General features: G+C 43.0%; 1 protein-coding gene across 1 annotated transcript; it reads right to left on the bottom strand.

The window, feature by feature from the left end:
- Positions 1-630: 630 nt before the first annotated feature.
- LOC124265538 (glutamine synthetase-like) lies at positions 631-10,038 on the bottom strand. The gene is made up of 7 exons (XM_046700324.1): positions 9,922-10,038; positions 6,254-6,422; positions 5,665-5,826; positions 5,374-5,520; positions 3,988-4,115; positions 3,500-3,699; positions 631-1,508 (listed from the first exon to the last, which is right to left on the bottom strand). Exons 2-7 carry the CDS (start codon positions 6,411-6,413, stop codon positions 1,220-1,222), a joined length of 1,086 nt encoding a protein of 361 aa, XP_046556280.1. The 5' UTR covers positions 6,414-6,422; positions 9,922-10,038; the 3' UTR covers positions 631-1,219.
- Positions 10,039-22,640: the final 12,602 nt, after the last annotated feature.

The raw sequence follows: 22,640 nt of genomic DNA, 5'->3' as shown, positions 1-22,640 counted from the left end.
CTACGCCGCTCTAAACAATATTCCAGCAAAATACAAAAATGGGCTCCACAAGTATCCGTGTGGGCAATCGAACCCGGGCCTGACGAGCGAACGCTTTAACCAACCGCCCCTGTCCACTCAAGAAGTGAATTGGCTTCGTTAATTAGGACTCCGTCGACCAATAGCCGAATGTGTGTTAGTGTGTGTGCGCATGTGTTCTTTTTTCTCCTTGTCCCATCAGAAATAATGCCTCAGTTTAACATTGATACCGTAGAATACAGATATAATACGATATACAGACTCCGAGCCGACCAATCATTGTTTTACTCCCGTATTGCCGAGCGCCAGGCAGGGAAACAACAAATTCCATCTTTAACGTTGTTTGGTATGGGTTCGAACCCCGACCTTCTGCTCTACGGGAAGACCTTGTACACTAACCCATGTCGGTGATGGTTAAAGAACTAAAGTGAGTGAGTATGGTTTTATGCCACTTTTAGCAATATTCCAGCAATATCACGCGGAGGACACCAGACATAGGCTTCACACATTATACCCATGTGGAGAATCGAACCCGGGTCTTTGGCGCGACGAGCGAACACTTAAACCACTAGGCTACCTGACCCGTACAAAACTAGAGAGAACCAAACTTGTAACATATATACATTTATTTGACAACATAGATGCTTTGTAACAAAACATCGTACAATACACGGTTTGACATACACGTACTACCGACTTGTCTACTGTGTCCTCGAGAGCTCAAGTCAAAACCTACACGTTTCAGAACTAAGGCAAAGTTAGTCTAAAACAATGCATGTATTTTGTGAACTATATACAAAGTAATATATGTTACTGTCGTATCTGATTATCTGCGAACGTTAGTAACCTTACTGCAGATTCATTTGAGTTAATAAAAATATTTTTTAAATAAAAAAAATATCCAAGGTTGCACGTTGATGCGTTTCGACAAGTCAGGAATGTCTTTCCAAATTTGAAAATAATTTTCCTTTCACATACAAAGATGCATGGCATCTCGTTTTACAAATGTAATATCACAGTCGCAACATTGAATAAGGTCATTGGTTGAGATTTCGATGTAGGGTCCCCCTGTCCATCAACTTCCGGGTCGGGGAACCAGGCCGAAATGCGTCCATGCAGTGATGTAAGGTGTTAATGAAGAAATAATGTCTAGCAAAACGTCGTCACATGTTGAGATTTCCGCCCAATATATCCTATCGTCTTATTCATTGAGTATTGTCGTTCTCACTATGACCTCAGTGACGGAGTAGGGGTCGCAGTTGGATGATGGGCGTCTGTCTTCGAGGTAACCGTAGCCATCTTCAGCCACCTGGCGGGGAATACGGATACTAGCTCCGCGGTTAGCGACACCTGCCGAGAAGTCGTGAATGGATGAAGTCTCGTGGTGTCCCGTGAGACGTCTCTCGTTGTCCTTGCCTTCACGTGGATCGTATGCTTTGATATGCCGTACGTGGTGTTTGGATAGTTTCTCGATGGCTTCTTCAATAACCCTGTGAAGAGATGATGACAGTTATTAACTGGGTAGTTTAGCGTTGTAGTATTTAACATGCGACAATCTTACGTGACCTTAGTGAGAAGGATTTTATGCCGCTTCTATCAATATTCCAACAAAATCATATCGGGGATCTCCAGAAATGGGCTTAGCAAATTTTATCCATGTCGAAGTCGAACCAGGTTCTTCGGCGCGACGAGCGAATGCTTTAACCAGTAGGCTACCCCACTCACCGCCCGTACGTGACTTAGAGTCATTAAAAAAATGTATGACATGAAAATGCACGAAATCTATTTCCAATAGTGCTGTCGATTTCAATGAAAGCTAAAATAATTTTCTAACGAAATTCCCATGCACGTGGGAGTATGGTTTTTCGTCGCTTTGAGCAATATTCCAGCAATATTAATGCGGGTGACACAAGAAATAGGTTTCACACAATGTACCCTTGCGAACCTGGGTCTTTGTCGTGACGAAAACACACTTTAACCATTCGACTACCCACCGCCCCCCTGCATGTAATATTGTCAATATCAATAGTCTGTGTGAGCCTGAAGTGCTAATACCAAAATGTGTGCACCAGTGTGTTTTTGTCAAATACTATATTTCATCTTGACAACAATCATCTAGTCTTAGTGCTAAGGTAGCTTTATGGAACCGGTGCCAGAGGCCCAGATAAGCTGCGTCTCCGGGTAAAATACGCATAGAATTACGCATTGAAAAATAATTGTTGCGTACCAATTACGCATTTAAAATGTTAGATACGCAAAAAGTTTAAAACAAATGCGTACGGAATATATTTATAAAAATCGCTTGCGTAATGAAAAAGACATCGATTGCTATCAAGTTGTACTGTTAGTATAGGACAAGTGTTGTACTGTCAGTATAGGATGAGTGATTTTTTATGAAATAATTTCCATTATATTTAAGTTGGTTTTGATTAGGTATGACATAAGGCAGAACATACCTGCTTAGTAAACTTACTCAATGACGTAATACTTAGGTGAGTAAAGTGACTGAAATACGCACATATTTGAAAGCAGTGGGTAACGGAAAATGAAATACCCACTCAACATTCATAATACCCACTCCAAAAAAATACAGTGGGTACAGTACCCACATGAGCTAAATCTTATCTGGAGCTCTGCGGTGCCTAAGGTTACAGGAATCTCCACACTATAACAGGTTTACAATAGTCGTAGAGATGAGTTTGCTTTGAGGAACGGAGCCCTGTGCTATAAATCAACAACTGCAAATGCAGGGCATAAACATAGCAGTAGCTGCTGAAAGAAGAGATTAAACATCTCTTGTACCAGGAGCCTTTATGTTGAACAATTAATAACAGAAATAAAACGAAACAATATATCTATCCAGCCCTGTTTACGCCAAGTATATTGTCACTGTTATCCATTAACACATAAATAAAATGTGGTGTAAACAAATCCGTGTCAAAGTAACAACGTATCGGATGGCATCAACCACGTCAAAGGAGCGACACCCTATCCCACCATGGCGGTCTCCCCACGTGACGCCACAGTAGTCTGGGTCGGGTTTTCGTCAAGGGTCACTGTGGATGTCATTTATACTTATCACATATCAATGTAAGCCTTAAAAAGGCTCCAGGAGGTATTTAAATGCCCCGAAGGAGAGCATATATTCTCTTCCAAAACACGCAGTTGTTTCATGCAACGAAATGGATTTTCAGATTTTGTGAACGCAAATTATGATTTTTTTATTTTATTTTGCAAAGCCCTCTTGAATTTGAACACGATTTTCAGAATATTTTAAAGATCATAGTGAATTCTACCACGAGATAACTCACTGATTATATCACTTTGAGGTATAACATTTCCGACTGAAACCTCTGTCGAAATAAACATTTTCACGCACGCGCACACGCGCTCGCAAACACATACGTAATCGTTCGTCCTTTACAAATAATGAATTCTCTTGTCGAAAATACTGTATCAATTTGTTTAATAGTATACATACTTGAGGCCGCCTTTGTTTCTCATGGACAGGGTGCTGTAGTTGGTGTGAGCGCCAGCGCCGTTCCAGTCGCCCTCCATGGGTTTCGGATCAAGGGTAACAACAACCCCAAACTCTTCTGCGACTCTGTGGAGGAGGTACCTGCCTACCCATAGGTGGTCTCCCATGGATATACCCTCACAGGGCCCCACTTGGAACTCCCACTGGAAAGTGGTGAAGCATGGGGGTTATTGGGATCGTAATTGCATAACCTCAACAGGGCCGCATGGCAATACCAGTGATAGGACATCGTGACTAGAGATTAACCTAAAACCTTAGGATTGGAAACCTTATTTGACTTCTTTTATTTGATTATGATATTAAGGGATGCAGACAAAACAGAATAGGGTGATCGTGTCGGTTTTTCGAAATATGTGATTCATTAGGGGAAACGTTCCGGCAATCATGAGGGTAAAAAGGGGTGGGTCGAGAACCGCTTTATGTTTACTGACCTGTCCAGGCATAACCTCCGCGTTACATCCGGCAATCTTGACTCCTGCATACAGACACGCCCTGTAGTGAGCCTCAACTACGTCACGGCCGTACACCTTGTTGGCTCCGACACCACAGTAGTAGGGACCTGGAAACAAGAGCGAGTGAGTCAGTGAGGTTTTACTCAGCCCTTAGCAATATTCTAACGATACCACGGGTACCACAAATGGGATTTACATATTGCACCCGTGTGGAGGTGGACACAAGCGGTTACAATGTATCAGAACTGAACCGTTCAGTTCACAAAGACAGGTCTACCACTGCAGACAGTTAATCTAAACTTGACCCATGTTCACGAACTGAAGGTGGTTTGTGAATTTATTTATATTCACGTTAGCTATATCCCTGCAATATCACGACAGTTTCAAATAAATTGAAGTCTGAACTTGGTAAACCCGAGGCTCAAAACATGTGCACGTTCATCACTCCACCATGAAAAACAACAACCTCACACACTGCAATGCTGATGCTATGGCAAACAGACAAGCATGCAGCACCGCAGGGCTGTTCTACTGAGGAAGCGCTTAGGGTGCTCGAGGTCTGTGTTCTCGTAGGTGAGGTGAAATTGGGTTTAACGTCGCGCTGGAGAATATTTCGCTCATATGACGACGTGCATGCGTGTGTATGTGTATGTGCAGCTGCTTGTACTAGCCCAGACTGAAGCTGGTTTTATAGTGCTAGCCCACTGAGATACCATGCCGCAGTGAAGCATGAATACCCCACTCAGACACAGTATACTGACTCCGAGCCGATCAGTCCTTGTTGTACCAATTAATGCCGAGCGCCAGGCAGGGACCAACAAGTACCATATTTTAACGACTTTTGGTATGACGCGGTCGGGGATCGAACCCGCGACCTTCCGCTCTCCGGGCGGACGCTCTAACCACTACACCACGGAGGCGGTCTGTTCCCCTAGGAGAGTCCAGGGTTGGGTACTGGTAACCTGTTGTTCATTTTGGAGACAAGGGTAGGTACAAAGGACGGGGCAGACATGGGTACTGGGGATGACTGACATGGGGTGCGGGGGACCTGTAATGGGGACCAGCAGAGTGAGTGAGTGAGTTTAGTTTTACGCCGCACTATTCCAGCTATATGGCGGCGGTCTGTAAATAATCGAGTCTGGACCAGACAATCCAGTGATCAACAGCATGAGCATCGATCTGCGCAACTGGGAACCGATGACATGTGTCAACCAAGTCAGCGAGCCTGACCACCCGATCCCGTTAGTCGCCTCTTAGGACAAGCATGGGTTACTGAAGATCAATATTCTAGCCCGGACCTTCACTGATGGGACCAGCAGAAATGCTGTACTGGGAAACTGTTCACTGGAATGCTGAGAGACTGACCTTGGGGACCAGGGAAGCCGTTCTTAGGCCAACCAAATGGGTGGCCATCATAGTCTAGCAGAGTGTATTCCTGCTCAATACCGAACCAGGGGTAATCCTGTAGCGCCCTCTCCATCGCCTGGTTACACGTCATGCGACGGTTGGTTTCTGAAACAGACACGGTGATAATTGAGAGTTGCAGCAAAGGGAGGCAACTCAGTACATCTATTTCATTTTCTTTTCGCCACTGGGAACGATACAAGACGTGGTTGCAAAGACATTTTGTTTCAGATAGTGGAAATATTCAATTACCTGCTGGCTTTTTGTTGTATTTGTAGACTTCACACAGCACCAATTTGTTCTTGCCGCGACGGAAGGGGTCTCTGAACAACGCCACCGGCGTGAGGTACATGTCGGAGTTGGACCCCTCAGCCTGATACGTGCTGGACCCATCGAAGTTCCACTCTGGGCAGTCTGAAGTACATCAAGTATAACCATTAACATGTGGGGATGGCGTGGGACAGATTTCAGACTAACATTTTGTTTCTTATATGAAACTTCTTTTTTTTTAAAAATCTTCTGTGTTTTATAATATAAAACAGAAATGCCGAAAATACTTTACTTTCAACTGATAATTAAAAAGTGCACACTTGCCAAAGAATCGAGGATCATATTTTATTTAAAGGTCACTATGCCAAACTAAACCGCTATTTCAATATGTCCATCGTATTTCAGCATGTATGTAGGACCTCGATGTCTGCTAAAGGAAGCAAGTCTAGATCTCCTCAGGTTCAGCCTGACTCTCCCATCTCACAGGGGCTCCTTTTCAATTTAAATGGGTTTACTTGTTTCTCTAAAAATTATATATATTCAGATACTAAGAGTTAGTCTACCGATCTACCTTTGGGAGATTTGGGTTCGTAGTCCAGTGTCCGGCACTTTGACCGGATGCCCTCCCCTGTGCCGTCTATCCATAAGTATTCTGCCATGACCCGGTCATCTGGCTGGTCAAGTTTGAGAAACTTTTCAAGAGTTTGCTTGTCGGTGAGTGATGTCGTCATCTTGGCTAGCTGGAACAATAGACAACGATTGATAAAGACTGGCTTCACCTCTTTCCTCAACAAGCCCTGTTAACAGCTCATCCCAAAATATTGACTTTGATTTCTCATATTAAAATAACCCATAAAAATCCGGGTTAGAATTGGTCTTCGGCAACCCATGCTTGTCGTAAGAGACGAATAACGGGATCGGGTGGTCAGGCTCGCTGACTTGGTTGACACATGTTATCGTATCCCAATTGCGTAGATCGATGCTCTTACTGCTAAACAATTGATTGTCTGGTCGAGACTCGATTATTTACAGACTGCCGCCATATAGCTTGAGTATTGCTGAGTGCGGCGTCAAACTACAAAGCAAAACATATTGGCATAAGCAGATATGCACGATAGCACGCAAATGCCATTGCCTGAAAAACACAAAACATTTTCCCATTTTTCTTGAGCGAATGACATGAATTTTAACACAGCTTTGAAAATATTCCAGTCAGATCACTTCCCTATTTCACCGAGTGACATCACGTGGTACACTCATCATGTTGAGTATGACATACGGTAATGTAATAATTATCCTCGTGTGTTTCGGTGAGATAAATACCGTTTTATTTCTGATATGTGATATTTGTGACAGATAAATAAACTTGGCTACTCATCTCTGTTATAACATCTTATCATCCTATATACTTCGGCGATAACCCAAAAGCTTGATGCTCGTGTATATATTACGCCTACATGCAGACTATATATATGCATTATGCATCGTCTGTAACGACCGTCAGCTGCCATGGTGCATGATGTCACGACAGTTCGTACATTCTGAGCGGCAATTCACTACTCAATCTCAGACTCAGACAACAGAGGCTCAATATTAAAAATTACATAGAAATAATACAGCAACTAAGTTAACAGCAGGTTTAGATACAGAGATACAAATCCCTATTAATTCCAAAAGAAGAACTATAGACTGTATGGAGCAAGCGCAGCGTACCTTGCGATCTTGATTTTTGCAATATTCCAGCATTATCAATGCGGGGGACACCAGAAATGGGCTCCACACATTGTACCCATGTGGGGAATCGAACCCGGGTCTTCGGCGTGACAAGCGAACACTTTAACCACTAGGCTACCACATCACCTCAGGCTCACACAAACTAGGATAAAACTATTAACCAGTACGAGGTTATATTCACTGAAAAAATACAGACATCAAAAACGGACATAACTTATACACAGATGCATAATTTTTTGTGTGGTTAAAACAAAGAAAAAGAAGGGCTGACCAAACCGAACACACCACAGGGTCATGTGACTGAGTATGGTTTTATGCCGCTTCTAGCAATATGCCAGCAATATTCCAGCAGTATCAAGTCGGGGGACCTCGGAACTGGGCCTCACATATTACGACCATGTTGGGAAACGAACCCGGATCTTTGGCGTGACGAGGGAACGCTGTAACCACTCGACCACCCCACCCAGTAACTTACACGTAATATTCTCCACTAACAAACTCGCACCTGTGTTGGCTTTATTCATTAGTTACCTGATCCAATTGCCAGGTATGATTCAATATGGCACAACCTGAATAATTACATTGACTGGAGCCCGGATTTTTCCACTGGAGATTTAGTGGTTTTGACATTTTAACTTGACATATTCTACATTGCAATCTAAACCAGACTTGTTTCACTCTAGCACGGCCTCGTTGGAGTCAGGTTCTGGTGTATCATCTTTGACACATATATACTATTGCAGCGCGAACTCGCATCTCGGTCACATAAAGTTCACCCTGTAGCAAACTTTAAGTGAACACACAAACCGAACCACGCGGTCGCCTCTCCGCGGTAGCGCACAACCACTATCCTTGATCGGGGCATGAACAAATATCGCTTTTACCTCGTCAGATTCGTCCTAAAGATCTGCTACCGCGAGCCCCAAACTAGCGTATATAATATAACGGCGGTTGTCCAGCTGTCAGGCACGATCAGCTGGTGTGCCTGGCGACCTTCACCTTCAGGAATCGATACTCCTTTGTGCACAGATTATGCTGAGTGCACACAGATCTGTGGAGCTTACATTAGGGGCAACCACTCGCAATGAAAAATACGTTTGCAATATATGCACGTCCTGCACGTGATTTCCGTATGTGCTTTGTACAACATCAGTTTGTCAAGCTGGGTAGTAATATACCGAAAGATACAGCTTTGACCAGAGATTATATATTATCTATTATATGGTCTCTGCTTTGACCGACATTGATTTCTAGAAATTACGCACCTGGGTTCATGTGTGATAACAACGGGTTCAAGGTTCTCCGCGACAGCAGGGTTATATGAGCGTTGAATAACACATGATTAGATCGGGTTTGAATTAAATCACGAAAACAAAAACTTTTGTACTGGATTTAATTTAGCTTCCCATACCAAGTTGCCTATCACAGAAGAAACAGGAGGTCGAGTTCACCTTTTCCGCGTGCGATGAGGTAATATTTTATATGGCAACACATTTTTGGTTACAGAACAATAACATTCACCCCTCACTCGTATTGCAACAAATATTCTACAGATAACTTGTCTTGTTTGGAAACAGGAAATTGTAAGATTTGTCAGATAACAGCTATTCTTGATTAACCCCCGGTGTACCAGTATTTAGATTTTTCAAAAGGAAGATAAAAGCACTTATTTATATTTTTGCGTGTGCGTTGGAATGCGTGTGCGTTCGAGTCCAGACGGATGTAGGTTTTACAGTGACTGCCAACTGAGAAATTATGTCACAGTTTAATATGAATATACCACACATTGCAAACCGAATGTCAGCCTACTTCTCCTTGTTCTATTCCTGTAATGACTAGCGTCAGGCAGGGTAAGAACAAGTACCATTTTTAACATCTTTATCGTATGACGTGGCCGAAGGATCGAATACGCCAGCTTGGGAGTGGGATGCCAGCCAGTACAGTTGAAGTAGGCGAAAAGTAATCAATGAGGATGAATTCCGTCCACATCCCATGCTTCAAAGTTTGCCCGTGTTAGGGCAACCTGCCTTTACATGGGCGATTTTTATTAATTCTTACATGAGTTTAAATATTTTTAAAAAATCGAGGAAGAGTCACGGGGTAACATTTTACAATCAATAGTGTTGCGTCATAATACCAGAGCTTGGGCAGGCCGTTGACGAGGGTGATGTAACAGTTGGAACAATAATTCACCTGAACTGTGGTTACAATAGAAACTGTCCATAAACACAATTCACTGATACATTCATTTGAATAATACATAAAAGTCGTAGAAAAAGAACCCTATACGTATATTTTTGCATTGTTTTCAACACACAGCGCTGTGTTGGCCGATCTGTCAAACGCCGACTGCGCGAACAGCTCGACTCTACGGTTTGGTCCAGGTTGAATCAGCAATCAGCTGTTCGCGAACAAAGCTTACAATCATCACCCACCATTGAGGTAACACTGAAGCTTAGTCTATGAATAATTATATCACGTCGGTCATAATATAAGTGTACTTACCTCTGCATATGCGATATTCCCCTGTGATAGTTTGCTGGACAGTAGGCCGCAGTACTATGCCTTGTCGATCGACCCAAGCATTTTTATTTCCTTCACCTCGCAGTAATAGCATTTCATTGGTCAGCGTCCGAGAGAGACGTTTGATTGGCTGGCTAAATTTAGCCGCGTGTCTCGATCATGTGACACTGTCTCTGTGGCTTTCCGAAGCACTGCGATTCTCGGTGAGTTCGGATAGTTTGTAGGTCACATTGACACACATAGGCTTCACGCACTTGACAAGTGAGAGAACATGTTTTTTTAACACTTAACTTTGTTGTAGTAGCACAATATTGAAAATGAGCTTGTTCTAAATTACCTGTTTGTGTAAGAGTGCCGTAAAATGTAAAATGACACCAGAATTTTAATGCCCTCTTGTGTTCATTTAGAAAAGACACGGGACTATCCTTGTCAAGTCCAAGGCCACTTAGCTTCCTCCACCATACCTTAAACGAGGGGTGAAACTGAGAGGTGAAATTGCGATTGAATTTATTTAATACTTTATCTTTATCTGAGTGCATGTTTTGTTTGTATTGTTTGTTGTTTAAAGCCACAATACAGCTAGATCACGACGGTTGAGTGAGTGTGGTTTTACGCCGCTTTTATAGTCCGTTTGGCTCAAAAGCGGACCGATGAATTGCAATCTAACTCGAAAACTCATAAAAATATAATACTCAATGAAACGCTGATCATAATCAAAACATCAGACCAACTCTGTGATTTGTTTGCAGAATTTATGTTCTAAAGTTTAAAAAGTTGTTTAACAAACTATCATTAAAATTTTGACACAGTTCACCATTTGTTACGAGGGAGGAGTGCAGAGAAAGGGGCAGCCAGGTGTTAGAGAAGCACGTGCACAAGTGCCAACAACGTTATTGATTCATTAACCTGTGCTGTGCCGTCTCCATCCTTTCTCGCACACCTGGCTGTCCCTTTCTCTGCACTCGTCCCTCGTAACATATAGTGAATTGTGTCGATATTTTAATGATAGTTTGTTAAACAACTTTTTAATTTTTAGGACATAAATTCTGCAAAAACCTCACAGAGTTGGTCTGAGGTTTTGATTATGATCAGTGTTTCATTGAGTATTTTATGTTCATTAGTCTTCGAGTTAGATTGCAATTCATCGGTCCGCTTTTGAGCCAAACGGACTATAGCAATGTTCCAGCAAAATAACAGCGTGGGACACCAGAAATGGGCTTCAAGCAATGCGCCCATGTGGCGAATCGAATCCTTGTCTACAGAGTGACCTAGTTAAATGTAAGATATTCCAGCATTGTTGGTGATTGGCATTGTCAGGAATACAGCGTTACATGTCGCTTGTCAACTTTAAGTATTTTTTCTATGCTGTGACTCACTCACTCACTCACTCACTCACTCACTCACTATGCCCTCTAGACTAATGCTCAGTCCCAGAATATATATAATTTTGATAGTAACAAATAAACCCATATAAACTGAAATGAACCCCCGGGAGACCAGAGATTCAGAACCTGAGGAAATCTAGACTTGCTTCATTTAGGGCTTTAACATTGCAGGGAGGGCTAGGCTGTAGGGAAAATATTGTGGTTCAGGGACTGTGAGACAGACTAAAATGCCCTCCAGCTTTGGCTTGAATTGGAGTGAACTGTTTGAAGGTCGAGGACACGTTGTAGTGCATATGGACTGACCCAATATACCACCTACACCGCCATTGACATTAGAGCCGTCTATCAGCCAGTGTGTGCATGCAGTTGCTCAACATGTACTGTAGCTCACATGCAAATATTAATACTGTCTGACCCACATGTATGTTGTTGCTATAAATGGACAAAACTATACACATCAATGCAGAACGCTCAGTGTAATGTGAAATTCAATTAGCGCCCATTTTGATTTAATCAGACTCTAGAAATCTTCACCTGAATGACGAACTAATATTTAAAAAAAGTATTTCTTTGATTTTCTTTTTTTCCGGCCTGGTTGGCTTAAATATCTGCCTGAGATTTTTAAAATGTAAATATGTCATCATCAGAAGCAAGTGTTTAGCGATCAGTTAAACTGCAGGAGTTTTCCATTTGTCTGATGTACTGGATTTAGTGAGTGAGGTAGATTTTACGCCGCTTTTAGCATTAATCCATCAATATCGCTTCGAAGTGTGTGTCAATGAGTATGGTAACAGATAGTCTCCCATACAAACCCTGAACCAAATATAGCCAAGAAAACCCATGCATGTCTAAAATATGTGGCAAGACCAGATTACCAGTTTCAGGCTGAAAATGAAGTCTATCCCCCTCCTTTTCATTATATTTTATGATTATTTTTTCTGAACTGTTTTTCTTTTCTTCTGTAAATATGTTCATTTCATAGACTTGATATTAGTCTAGGTAGCAGGCTGGCTTAAAGAAATTTTCCTGAAGTATCGTCGAGGGGTGGAAGTACCTAGTTGTATCGAGTGACCTTCACGCCAAAGATCTCAGAACTGGGCCACACTGACTTAATGAAAAGGTCATTGTAAAAAATCGGTCACAACATACGTGTGTAGCTCCAGTATGTGGTGTCTGTATCACCTGTGTCGTGAGACCGGTGTCTTTCTACATCAGCAACCAAGTGATGTTCCAGAAGGGTGATACCCGTACCTACTACGATGACTCGGGTGGCCTCTTTTCCGCTATTCTCATCGTTAGTTTATAATTCGAAATCATCCTACTCTGAAAAATATGCACCTCTAAAAATATACACCAACAAATTTAATTTAAAATACTTGGTGTGTACATACTGTACAAATTGGTTCGATCCTGGGGTGCATTAAATGATGATACTTGTTGTTACCCTGGCTCTAGGAATTGACGGGATAAAACACGGACTGGTAGTTCGGAATTAGTTTACCGTTGAATGGGTTATTCATGTTAAGGGGTGGCGGGTAGCCTAGTGGTTAAACCGTCCGCTCGTCACGCCGAAGACCCGGGTTCGATTCCCCGCATGAGTACAATGTGTGAAGCCCATTTCTGGTGTCCCCGCTGTGATATTGCTGGAATACTGCTAAAGGCGGCGTAAAACAAACTCACTCACTCACTATTCATGTTAAACTGCGACATGGTATCTCAGTGGGCAAGCACGAGTGAGTGAGTGAGTGATTTTAGTTTTACGCCGCACTAAGCAATATTCCAGCTGTATATGGCGGCGGTCTGTAAATAATCGAGTCTGGACCAGACAATCCAGTGATCAACAGCATGAGCATCGATCTGCGCAATTGGGGACCGATGACATGTGTCAACCAAGTCAGCGAGCCTGACCACCCGATCCCGTTAGTCGCCTCTTACGACAAGCATGGGTTACTGAAGATCAATACTCTAACCAGGACCTTCACGGGTGGGCAAGCACGATAAACCAGATGAAGTCTGGTTAACTGAGCGAGTGAGTGAGTGAGATAAAGGTTCACGTAGCATCAACATTATTTCACCCACATGTCGATAAGACCAAGTTCACAGGTAAACTGACACTAACTGCTTAAATCCACACAATTTTAGGATGGCTCGATCAGTCAGTTTAATCTGAAGGCCACAAAACCAAACAGTTGAGAAAATGCTACATAAATAGATCTTATTGGTTCACCCATGAGTGAATTTGGTTTTACGCCGCTTTTAGCAATATTCCAGCAATATCAGAGCGGGAGCACCAGAAATGGGCTTCACACATTGAACCCATGTGGGGAATCGAACCCGGTAGACGAGATAAAGCTTTAACCACACCGCTACCCCACCGCCCCACGTATGTCTTTGTCCTCATCGGTAACATTATCAATGTGGGGCGGTGGGGTAGCCAAGTGGTCAAAGCTTTTTCTCGTCACGTCGAAGACCCGGGTTCGATTCCCCCTATAGGTACAATGTGTGGAGCCCATTTCTGGTGTTCCCCGCCGTGATATTGGTGGAATATTGCTAAAAGCGGCGTAAAACAACACTCACACTCACTCACTCACTTTGCATATACTACTGAAAAGAACACGAAGAACGTCTAATTCATTCATGCTATGATTAGTTATCATGCCATAATTCTGCGGAGGAAGTACAGTATTGTTTTGTTAAAATTCAATGCATATATTTGTCACAAAACACCACTCGATAAAGTAAACAGCTTATTTGTTACATTTATTCAATATACTTGGGAATTTACCGACCGTTTCAGACTCGGTCTATGTATTGCCTGAGCTAAATGTTCGTATATGGTTTGGGTGCAAATGAAAATTGTATCATCTGTAAACATCTTTATATTTTCCATATCTTTTTACCCTTTGTTGACGAATTCTGTCTCCGCGGCTCTTTAAATCTAAACTGACGTACAAAAGAAAGTATACATTTGTAAGTCACAATAAAAACACGTTTCAAAATAATTTAAGTTTTGTTTAAAAGTGATAATCCAAAAACAGGTGTTTACTTTCTTTTGTGCGTCAGTTTATTTGTACTATAAACTAATATTCAAACAGATGTTCACATATAATGTGTACATTTCACATGTCGTCGACAAGGTCAGACAGTGCGAGAATGTTGAGAAATGTCCTTCTGCTGCCATTTCGAATCAAAGACTCCAAGACTATTAAAGACGCGTGATTTGTGTAGTGTCTATGATTAAACAACATGACGCTGGCCCAAGGACACAGTTGTCAGACACTACACTCGTGTCAAGGCAACAGTACTTTCCATTATTTATGGAACGCGCGTGTTTACAATGTACTTTATCTTTGACCAGAAAGGGTGGAGACACTTTCCGGTAAGTTTAAAGTCCATGTCCAAGTTACCTACTTACCACGCCTTGGCGCTGATCCAGACAAACTTATCTCCATTTTATATACTGTAAGGAAGTTTCCGTACCACGTGAGGGTCATGTCATTTGAAACGGGAAACAGAATATATTGGGTGAGTGAGTTTAGTTTTACGCTGCACTCAGCAATATTCCAGCTACCATAGTGTTTAGCGGTCTGTAAATAATCGTGTTTAGACCAGACAATACAGTGTTCAACAGCATGAGCATCGATCTGCGCAACTGGGATACGGTGACATGTGTCAATCAAGTCAGCGAGCCTGACCACCCGATCCCGTTAGTCGCCTCTTATGACAAGCATTGGTTACTGAAGATCAGTTCTAACCCGGACCTTCACGGGTATATTGGAATTATCTTGCTTATGTAAATGCATAGATGTTGGTTTGCTCAATGTTAGAGTGAGTGAGTTGGGTTTTACTCCGCTTTCAGCAACATTCTCGTAATATCACTACAGGGGACACCCGAAATGGGCTTCACATCTTGTACCCATGAGGCGAAACCGGGTCACAGAATGACGAGCGGACGCGTTAAACGCCCCACCGCTCGATTAAGCACCGCAATACGCTGCGTGGAGTTGCGTCCCTTTGGCACGCTAGGAACCTATGATTGTTGGTTCGTATCACAGTTCATTTCTATCATTTATCTAGGTTTGTCAGCACTAAACCTGTACTCGGAGAGATCGGACAACTGAATCAGTTAGTGGCAGTGAGAGCGGTTGGATGGATTGGTTGCTTGGTTGGTGTATTGTTTTACGCCGCACTCACCAATATTCCAGCTATATGGCGGTGGTCTGTAAATAATCGAGTCTGGACCAGACAATCCAGTGATCAACAATATTAGCATCGATCTACGCAATTGGGATACGATGACAAGTGTCATCCAGGTCGGCGAGCCTGACCACCCGATCCCGTTAGTCGCCGTCGGAAGCAGAGGATGAGAATAACTAGTAAAGGTGTGGTTGTGAAGCCGATCCTTTCAAAAGAATTCCGTACACGTGCCCAGATAGACCTGACAGATGTGCAGTCTTTGAGACAAGTGGATAATGAATTATCATGATCACCTGTGTTCTACTGAGTGTAACTGACCAGTCCTTTAGTAACCAACAAGACATGTTTGTTGATCAAACTGACCATGTATCTTCATTAATAAAGTGAACAAGCAAACATATCGTTTATATTGCATTCTTGATCAGACCTTGATTTCAGTAAATATATATAATGAATCAGTGTAGATTTCAGTAAATATAGTATGTATATTTCCTGAAATCTTCAGTAAATATACATAATTTATGACGGAATCACTGATGATACATAATCACTGAAAAAAATCAGTAAATATAATAATTGCGGGTGAACATTGCAAAGAACAGGGTTGTTATGATAAGTATAAACCCGTGAAGATCCGGATTTAAATTTTACTTCAGCAACCCATGCTTTTCTTAAGAGTCGACTAACGGGATCGGGTGGGTGATGCATGCGAACATATCCCATTTGAGTAGATCGATGTTATAATGTGTCAATCACTGGATTGTCTGGTCCACACTCGATTATATATAGATCTTCATATACTAGTAGCTGGATATTGCTGAGTGCGGCGTTAAACAACATGAAAAGAAGAAAAGGCCAAGCGTGGAACTCACACAACGTCAGCACGCTCGCAAAGCCGGGGGAGGAGATAGGGAGATTTTACGTCCGCATCAGTGTATGAGCACCAATTTGAGCCGCCGAATGCAAGCTTTCTTCAATAATTCATTTGCTGGAAATCTATGTAGTGTCACTACCCGTCCTTCTATCTCCTTTCCTCCATAGTTGGAGCAGACGGTGCAGTTATGTCGCTGTTTCGTGTTCGTTCCGTTCAGAACTTATTGGGGTCTATACGATGATAATACGATGATATCGGGTTTGATTTAAACATATTTATTCAAGAGAATGGATTGGGTACAAGTTATGCCAACTTAGTGAAACCCTCTTCTATCGGGTAAAGTATTTACCGTTAGTTCAATATCAACATTTCAAGGTGATTTCAGTAACATATAGGACAAGATTTGTCACTCTTAATCTGAACAAAATTCACGAAGATATGGGGTAGAATTGGTCTTCAGCAACCTATGCTTGTTGTAAGAGGCGTCTAACGGGATGGGGTAATCAGAATGTCTGCCTTGGTTGACACATATGTCATCGAGTCCCATCTGTGTAGATCGATGTTCATTATGTCAATCACTGGATTGTCTAGTCCAGACTCGTTTATTTGCAGATGGCCTTCACATGGCTGTTAAAGTACCAAATAAACACACATTCCAATCCGAAAAGAGGCGTTTCATGGCAGGAATTTCAAGGTAACTGAAACAGTACCGAAATGTTCTCTTTATCGGTCGCCTGCATATCCGATGTGCACTGTCAAAACTATGGAACCCAAGAAGGGACATTGGAATCAGTTGCTTTCGCCAAAACTGTAGACTTCCAGGAGGGAGTTTGGCATCATATAGTATGCTGCGGTGATATCTTAGCTTAAACAATCAATCCATGGACTTAAATTTTCACATTGATTTTATTTGTTCTGGAAAGACGACGTTGTCCTTTTTAGAATTCCATACAAAATGCTTGACGTCAAGAATGTATCTTTCGTTGTCTTTTGTATCTCAGGGGCGGATACAGCTTTTTGAGAAAGGAGGGGGTGCACACTATTGAGAAAAGGAGGGGTGCTCATTTCACTTTCACCCGAGTTTCAATGGTCATTTAACAAACTTTCAGCACCAAAGGGGCGGTGCGCACCCCTGCAAAACACCCCCACCCCCCACGGACCCGCCTATGTATCTACATTTATTTTTGGGGCGGTGAGGGATCCTAGTGGTTACGGCGTTCGCTCGTTATGCGGAAGTCCCCGGTTCGATTCTCTACATGGGTACAATGTGTGAAGCTCATTCCTGGTGTCCCCCCGTCGTGATGTTGCTGGAATATTGCTCAAAGCTGAGTAAAACCATACACACTCACTCTACATTATTTTTGAAAGAATTTGGTATTTGTCTAATATTTGCTCTCACCAATAACTCAATTAACTGTATTCATCAACTACAAGTGTACAGTGCAAGCATGGATACCAGATATCACAGGATTTACACCTGGCGCCAGGTACAGCTGAGCCTTCAGCTGTAGGTACGCTGGCTAGATCACATATTGTACGGGTATGGAACTCGAACTTCGACATAAAGAGGCATGGCTTTAACCAATGGGCTATCCCCTACTCATGTGTACGTAAAGCCACACATGTAACGAGTGCACAGGGAAGTTGTGCTGTCATTTCGGAGCACACGCAAACAAATATAGCCAAGTCATGATGGCGTCCTTTAAAGGGAGACAACTCCGTGCGTCTTCTTTCATAAAGCGAGCACAGATAGTCTTCGCTGATGTCGCTTGCGTTCCTCGTGAAAGCCTTCATCACTTAGTGGCCGCTATATTGTATAGCCTGTTTGCGGTGAAAACGTACCGATGAATTTCACTTTAAACAAAAAAGTAAATCAAATAAAGTGAAAATAAGATTGCGGATCCTCATAATTTTTACCTTGCGATTTGAAAATTTAAATCTCAGAATTTTATTCAACTTGGGATGAAAGTTGTTTAACAAACGATCATAGTTTCAAATCGGTATTATTGGTTTGTATTACAAGGGGGTATGCACATAAAATGAAACACCGAGATCAAGTAGGGTTGGTCTAAGTTAACGCTCATCACGTACCGCACGTGCATTTGTTTCACTGTTCCAACTACTGCGCTTACCCCCTTGTAATACAAACCAATATAAGTGATGTGAAACTATGATCGTTTGTTAAACAACTTTTTTCATAAGTTGAATAAAAATCTAAGATTTTAAATGTTCAATTGGCAAGGTAGAATTATGACGATTCGCAATCTTATTTTCACTTTATTCGATTTACATTTTTGTTTAAAGTGCAATTCACCGGTACGTTTTCACTGCAAACAGACTATAGGAGTACTCTGTGTTCTAATGCTGTTCGATCTAAGAACAAATATGTCTGACAGAGGGCCATCGTCAATCGATAGCGTAGCAAAAGGTATGGCTGACCAATACACTTGTCTCAACGTCTTTTGGTATAATCGGGTTTGGGATCGAATCAAAAACTTTCCAACCTCCTGACAGATACTGTGTCTATTTGAGCACCTGGGTAATGGGCCTGGTCATGCTATTGTGTTCCGGTTCGTGTGATTACCCTACGTTGTTATCGCCCAACCGAGGCCTAGACTAATGCTTAGTCTGAGAATATATTTTAAACAAGCAACTCTAATTCATTTGACAAATTTAGGGGTCCAGTGGACGGGATATTCTAAACCTGGGGTAATTCTAGACTTGCTTCATTTAGGTGTTTGAGTACGGACAAGGCTTAGCGTAAGGGAAAACAGTTTGGTTCAGGACTGTGACACAGACTAGCTGAGAGAGGAAGTGAGGTTTTACGCCGCTTTTAGCAATATTCCACCAATATCACGGCGGGGGACACCAGCAATGGGCTTCACACATTGTACCCTAATGGGGGGATTCGAACCCGGGTCCTCGGCGTGACGAGCGAACGCTTTAACCGCTAGGCTACCCAACCGCCCCAGTATTGAATGCGTTAAGATGTATGTGTGATAGTTGCGGGCAGCCGTACGCAGCTGAATTATGACAATTGCGACCAGTGCATCCGTTAAGTATATCCGAAGAGGTGTTGCTGGAATTCTGCATTCATTCAAACCGTCTAGGATAGAGGGTTTCAGGTCACACTGATTATCCCTGTTCGAGGAAGTGGTGTGCAGGAGATATTTTGTCATAGCGTATACTTATGTGACGTAATCATCGTCACGTGGAGAACGCCTTAACCTCTTGGCTATTCCCCTTGGCTATTCCACCGCCCCCGGAGTAGCGGAGGTCCAGTCATGGGACATTCATCCTTCATGGTATATGTTGGTGTGGCTAATCCGTCCCATTATCCCTCTGGGTCAGAGTTTACGTTTATTGTTTCAGGATTTAAACTGAGTCGAAAAATTGCGTGTTTCTAGCGAATAGTTCTGACACAGACCCTGTTCATTAAGTGGGATACGATGACATGTGTCAACCAAGTCAGCGAGCTTGACGACCCAATCCTGTTAGTCAGCGAGCTTGACGACCCAATCCTGTTAGTCGCCTCTTACAACAAGCATGTGCTGCTGAAGACCAATTCTAACCCTGATCTTCACAGGTAATTTAGTTAAGCTGTATGTTAGGCTGTAATGAATTTGAAACAACGCCGAGCGGTAATCCAGCTCGACATTGATGACACAGCATGTTTCTCCATTCTACCTTGAACAAACCTGTCCACTTAAACTAATATATTTCGAGTGAAGCGGTATTGTTTGCATTAAATGTGCTTGGTGGGTTGTCTCGCCCAGTAAAGTATGCACCGACAATGACCTTCCTGGTTGCTTTTCTTGCAGTATAAACTTAAACATTCATGAATAATTATAGAGTACTAAGCCACAAGGTCGTTTATATACTCTCCCCAAAAAGAAACGCATACAGGAATTTCAGCTGTATTTTTATGTTTATTATGAAACATCTTGTAGGCTTTATGAGTCAATGAAATATAGCGAAATTGCACACTGGGAATGCAGACTTATCCGTCTTTGGCACCAACTCGAGGAAAGTCAGTTTGAGTGTCACATGGAGACGTGTGGTGGCGCTGAAGTCAATACCTCGTGTGACCACCGTGGGCATCCCGAACTGCACGGCATCGCCTCGGCATCGAACGAATAAGTCTCAGAATCTCGTGTTTCCCAATCGCAGCCCATTCTGCCTGTAGTGCCTGTGCGAGTTGCTGAAGTGTCTGTGGCTGAGGGTTACGGCGTCGCACCCGTCTGTCCAGAGCATCCCACAGATGTTCGATCGGGTTTAAGTCCGGTGATCTTGAGGGCCAGGGGAGCACATTGATGTTGTGGTTCTGGAGGAAGTCTCTAGTGTGACGTGCTGTGTGGGGCCTGGCATTGTCCTGTTGAAACAACTCCCTCTCGCGATCAATGATTTGAAGGAGGTGTGGGCGTAGGATTTCGTCACAGTACCGTTGAGCTGTCAGGTTGCCCTGGATCATCACCAAATCACTTCTCCTATGGCAGGTGATCGCTCCCCACATCATAACACTTTCCCGGCCGAATCTGTCCACCTGGGGAACGCAAGCGTCGGCGAAACGTTCACGTCGACGCCTGTACGACCGTATTCTTCCATCGCGTCGTTCCAATAGAAATCGTGATTCATCACTGAACCAGATTCTACGCCAATTTGGTAGGTTCCAGGCCTGAACGTTGGTGCACCATTGAACTCGATGTCGACGATGTTGTTGTCGAAGCACAGGGCCAAAATGTGGTGTTCTGGCACGTAAACCAGCCTCTCTGAACCTGTTCCTGACGGTCTGTGCAGAAAGCCTCCTCAATCCGGGTATTTGTCGAGCGGTACTGGTCGCCGTAGCTGTTCGATGACGCAGGTGATGTACCCGGATGTAGCGATCCTGCGCCGCAGTGGTCGCTCGAGATCGCCCACTACGAGGGGCATCTGCTACCGCATTCTGCCGGCGATATCTCTCCCAGAGCCGTGAAATGGTGTTTTGGTGAACATTCATGCGTCGGGCAACTGCACGTTGAGACTGGTCAGCTTCAAGCAAACCAATGGCGATATGACGGTTGGCTTCACTTAGACGTGGCATTTTGCGTTCGTCAACAATATTCCAAATACAGTGAATAATCGACAGACAGCGATCAACCTTTTATACCCATCATTGAGACTATCTGATCCCCAACTTTCACGTGCATTGCATGTGAATTGTGTATTCTGTGACACTACACGCCGAAATTGAAAATCATGCTGTTAAATACGGGTATTTTACGGATGGTGCGTTTTGTTGTGATGTTTCGAAACATAAACACCATAGGAATCATAAACAGAGCAAAACCTTTTGTAAAATGAATCACGTTTTAATTCATTGCTACATGAAATTGCTATTTTCATGATGCGTTTCTTTCTTGGGAGAGTATATTACCATCTTGCAAAACCTTTTCGTTTGCCAACATATGCAGGACCCTGATAAGAATCCAACTAAGTAAGTTTTCTTTGTTTAACGCATGCAGTTTTCCAGCTATATGCCGGCGTTCTGATCCAGTCCAGGTCCTTGATTGTCCAATCCAGTGGTTGATAACATGAGCATCGATCTACGATACTGTGACATGTGTCAGCGAGCCTGACCACCCGATCCCGTTAGTCGCCTCGACAAACATGGGTTTCTGAAGACCAGTTCTAACTTGAATCTTCACGGGTGTGTTGTAACGTACGTGTGGTTAGTTGTATTCTGCACGTGACGAAGATGATGTCACATAGATACACGTTATTAGTGTGACCTGAAACCCGCTATCGTAGACAGTTTGAATGAAAGTAGAATTCCAGCAACACCACTTCGGATATACTTAACGGATGCACTAGTCGCAATTGTCATAATTCAGTTGCCTACGGCTGGCCGCAACTATCACACATACGTCTTAACGCATTCAATACTGGGGAGGTTGGGTAGCCTAGCGGTTAAAGCGTTCGCTCGTCACGCCGAGGACCCGGGTTCGATTCCCACCTGGGTACTGAATGTGTGAAGCCCATTTTTGGTGTCTCCCGAAATGATATTGGTGGAATATTGCTAAAAGCGGCGTAAAACCACACTCACTCACTCTCACTTACGAGCGTGAAACTGATTTACGTGAATCAGGTGATTCAGTATGAATCATCTCTCTAAAGTAATAAAATAACTATATTACTGCCAGATTCAGGTGCTTTTCGAACATTAGCCTCGTCTGGCTGCTTTGATCACTGTTGCGAGATGTCATAAA

This window comes from Haliotis rubra, unplaced genomic scaffold (assembly GCF_003918875.1).
Source record: "Haliotis rubra isolate DU_JTF1 unplaced genomic scaffold, ASM391887v1 Scf982, whole genome shotgun sequence".
NCBI lineage: Eukaryota > Metazoa > Mollusca > Gastropoda > Lepetellida > Haliotidae > Haliotis > Haliotis rubra.
This window is presented reverse-complemented; position numbering and strand designations above follow the sequence as displayed.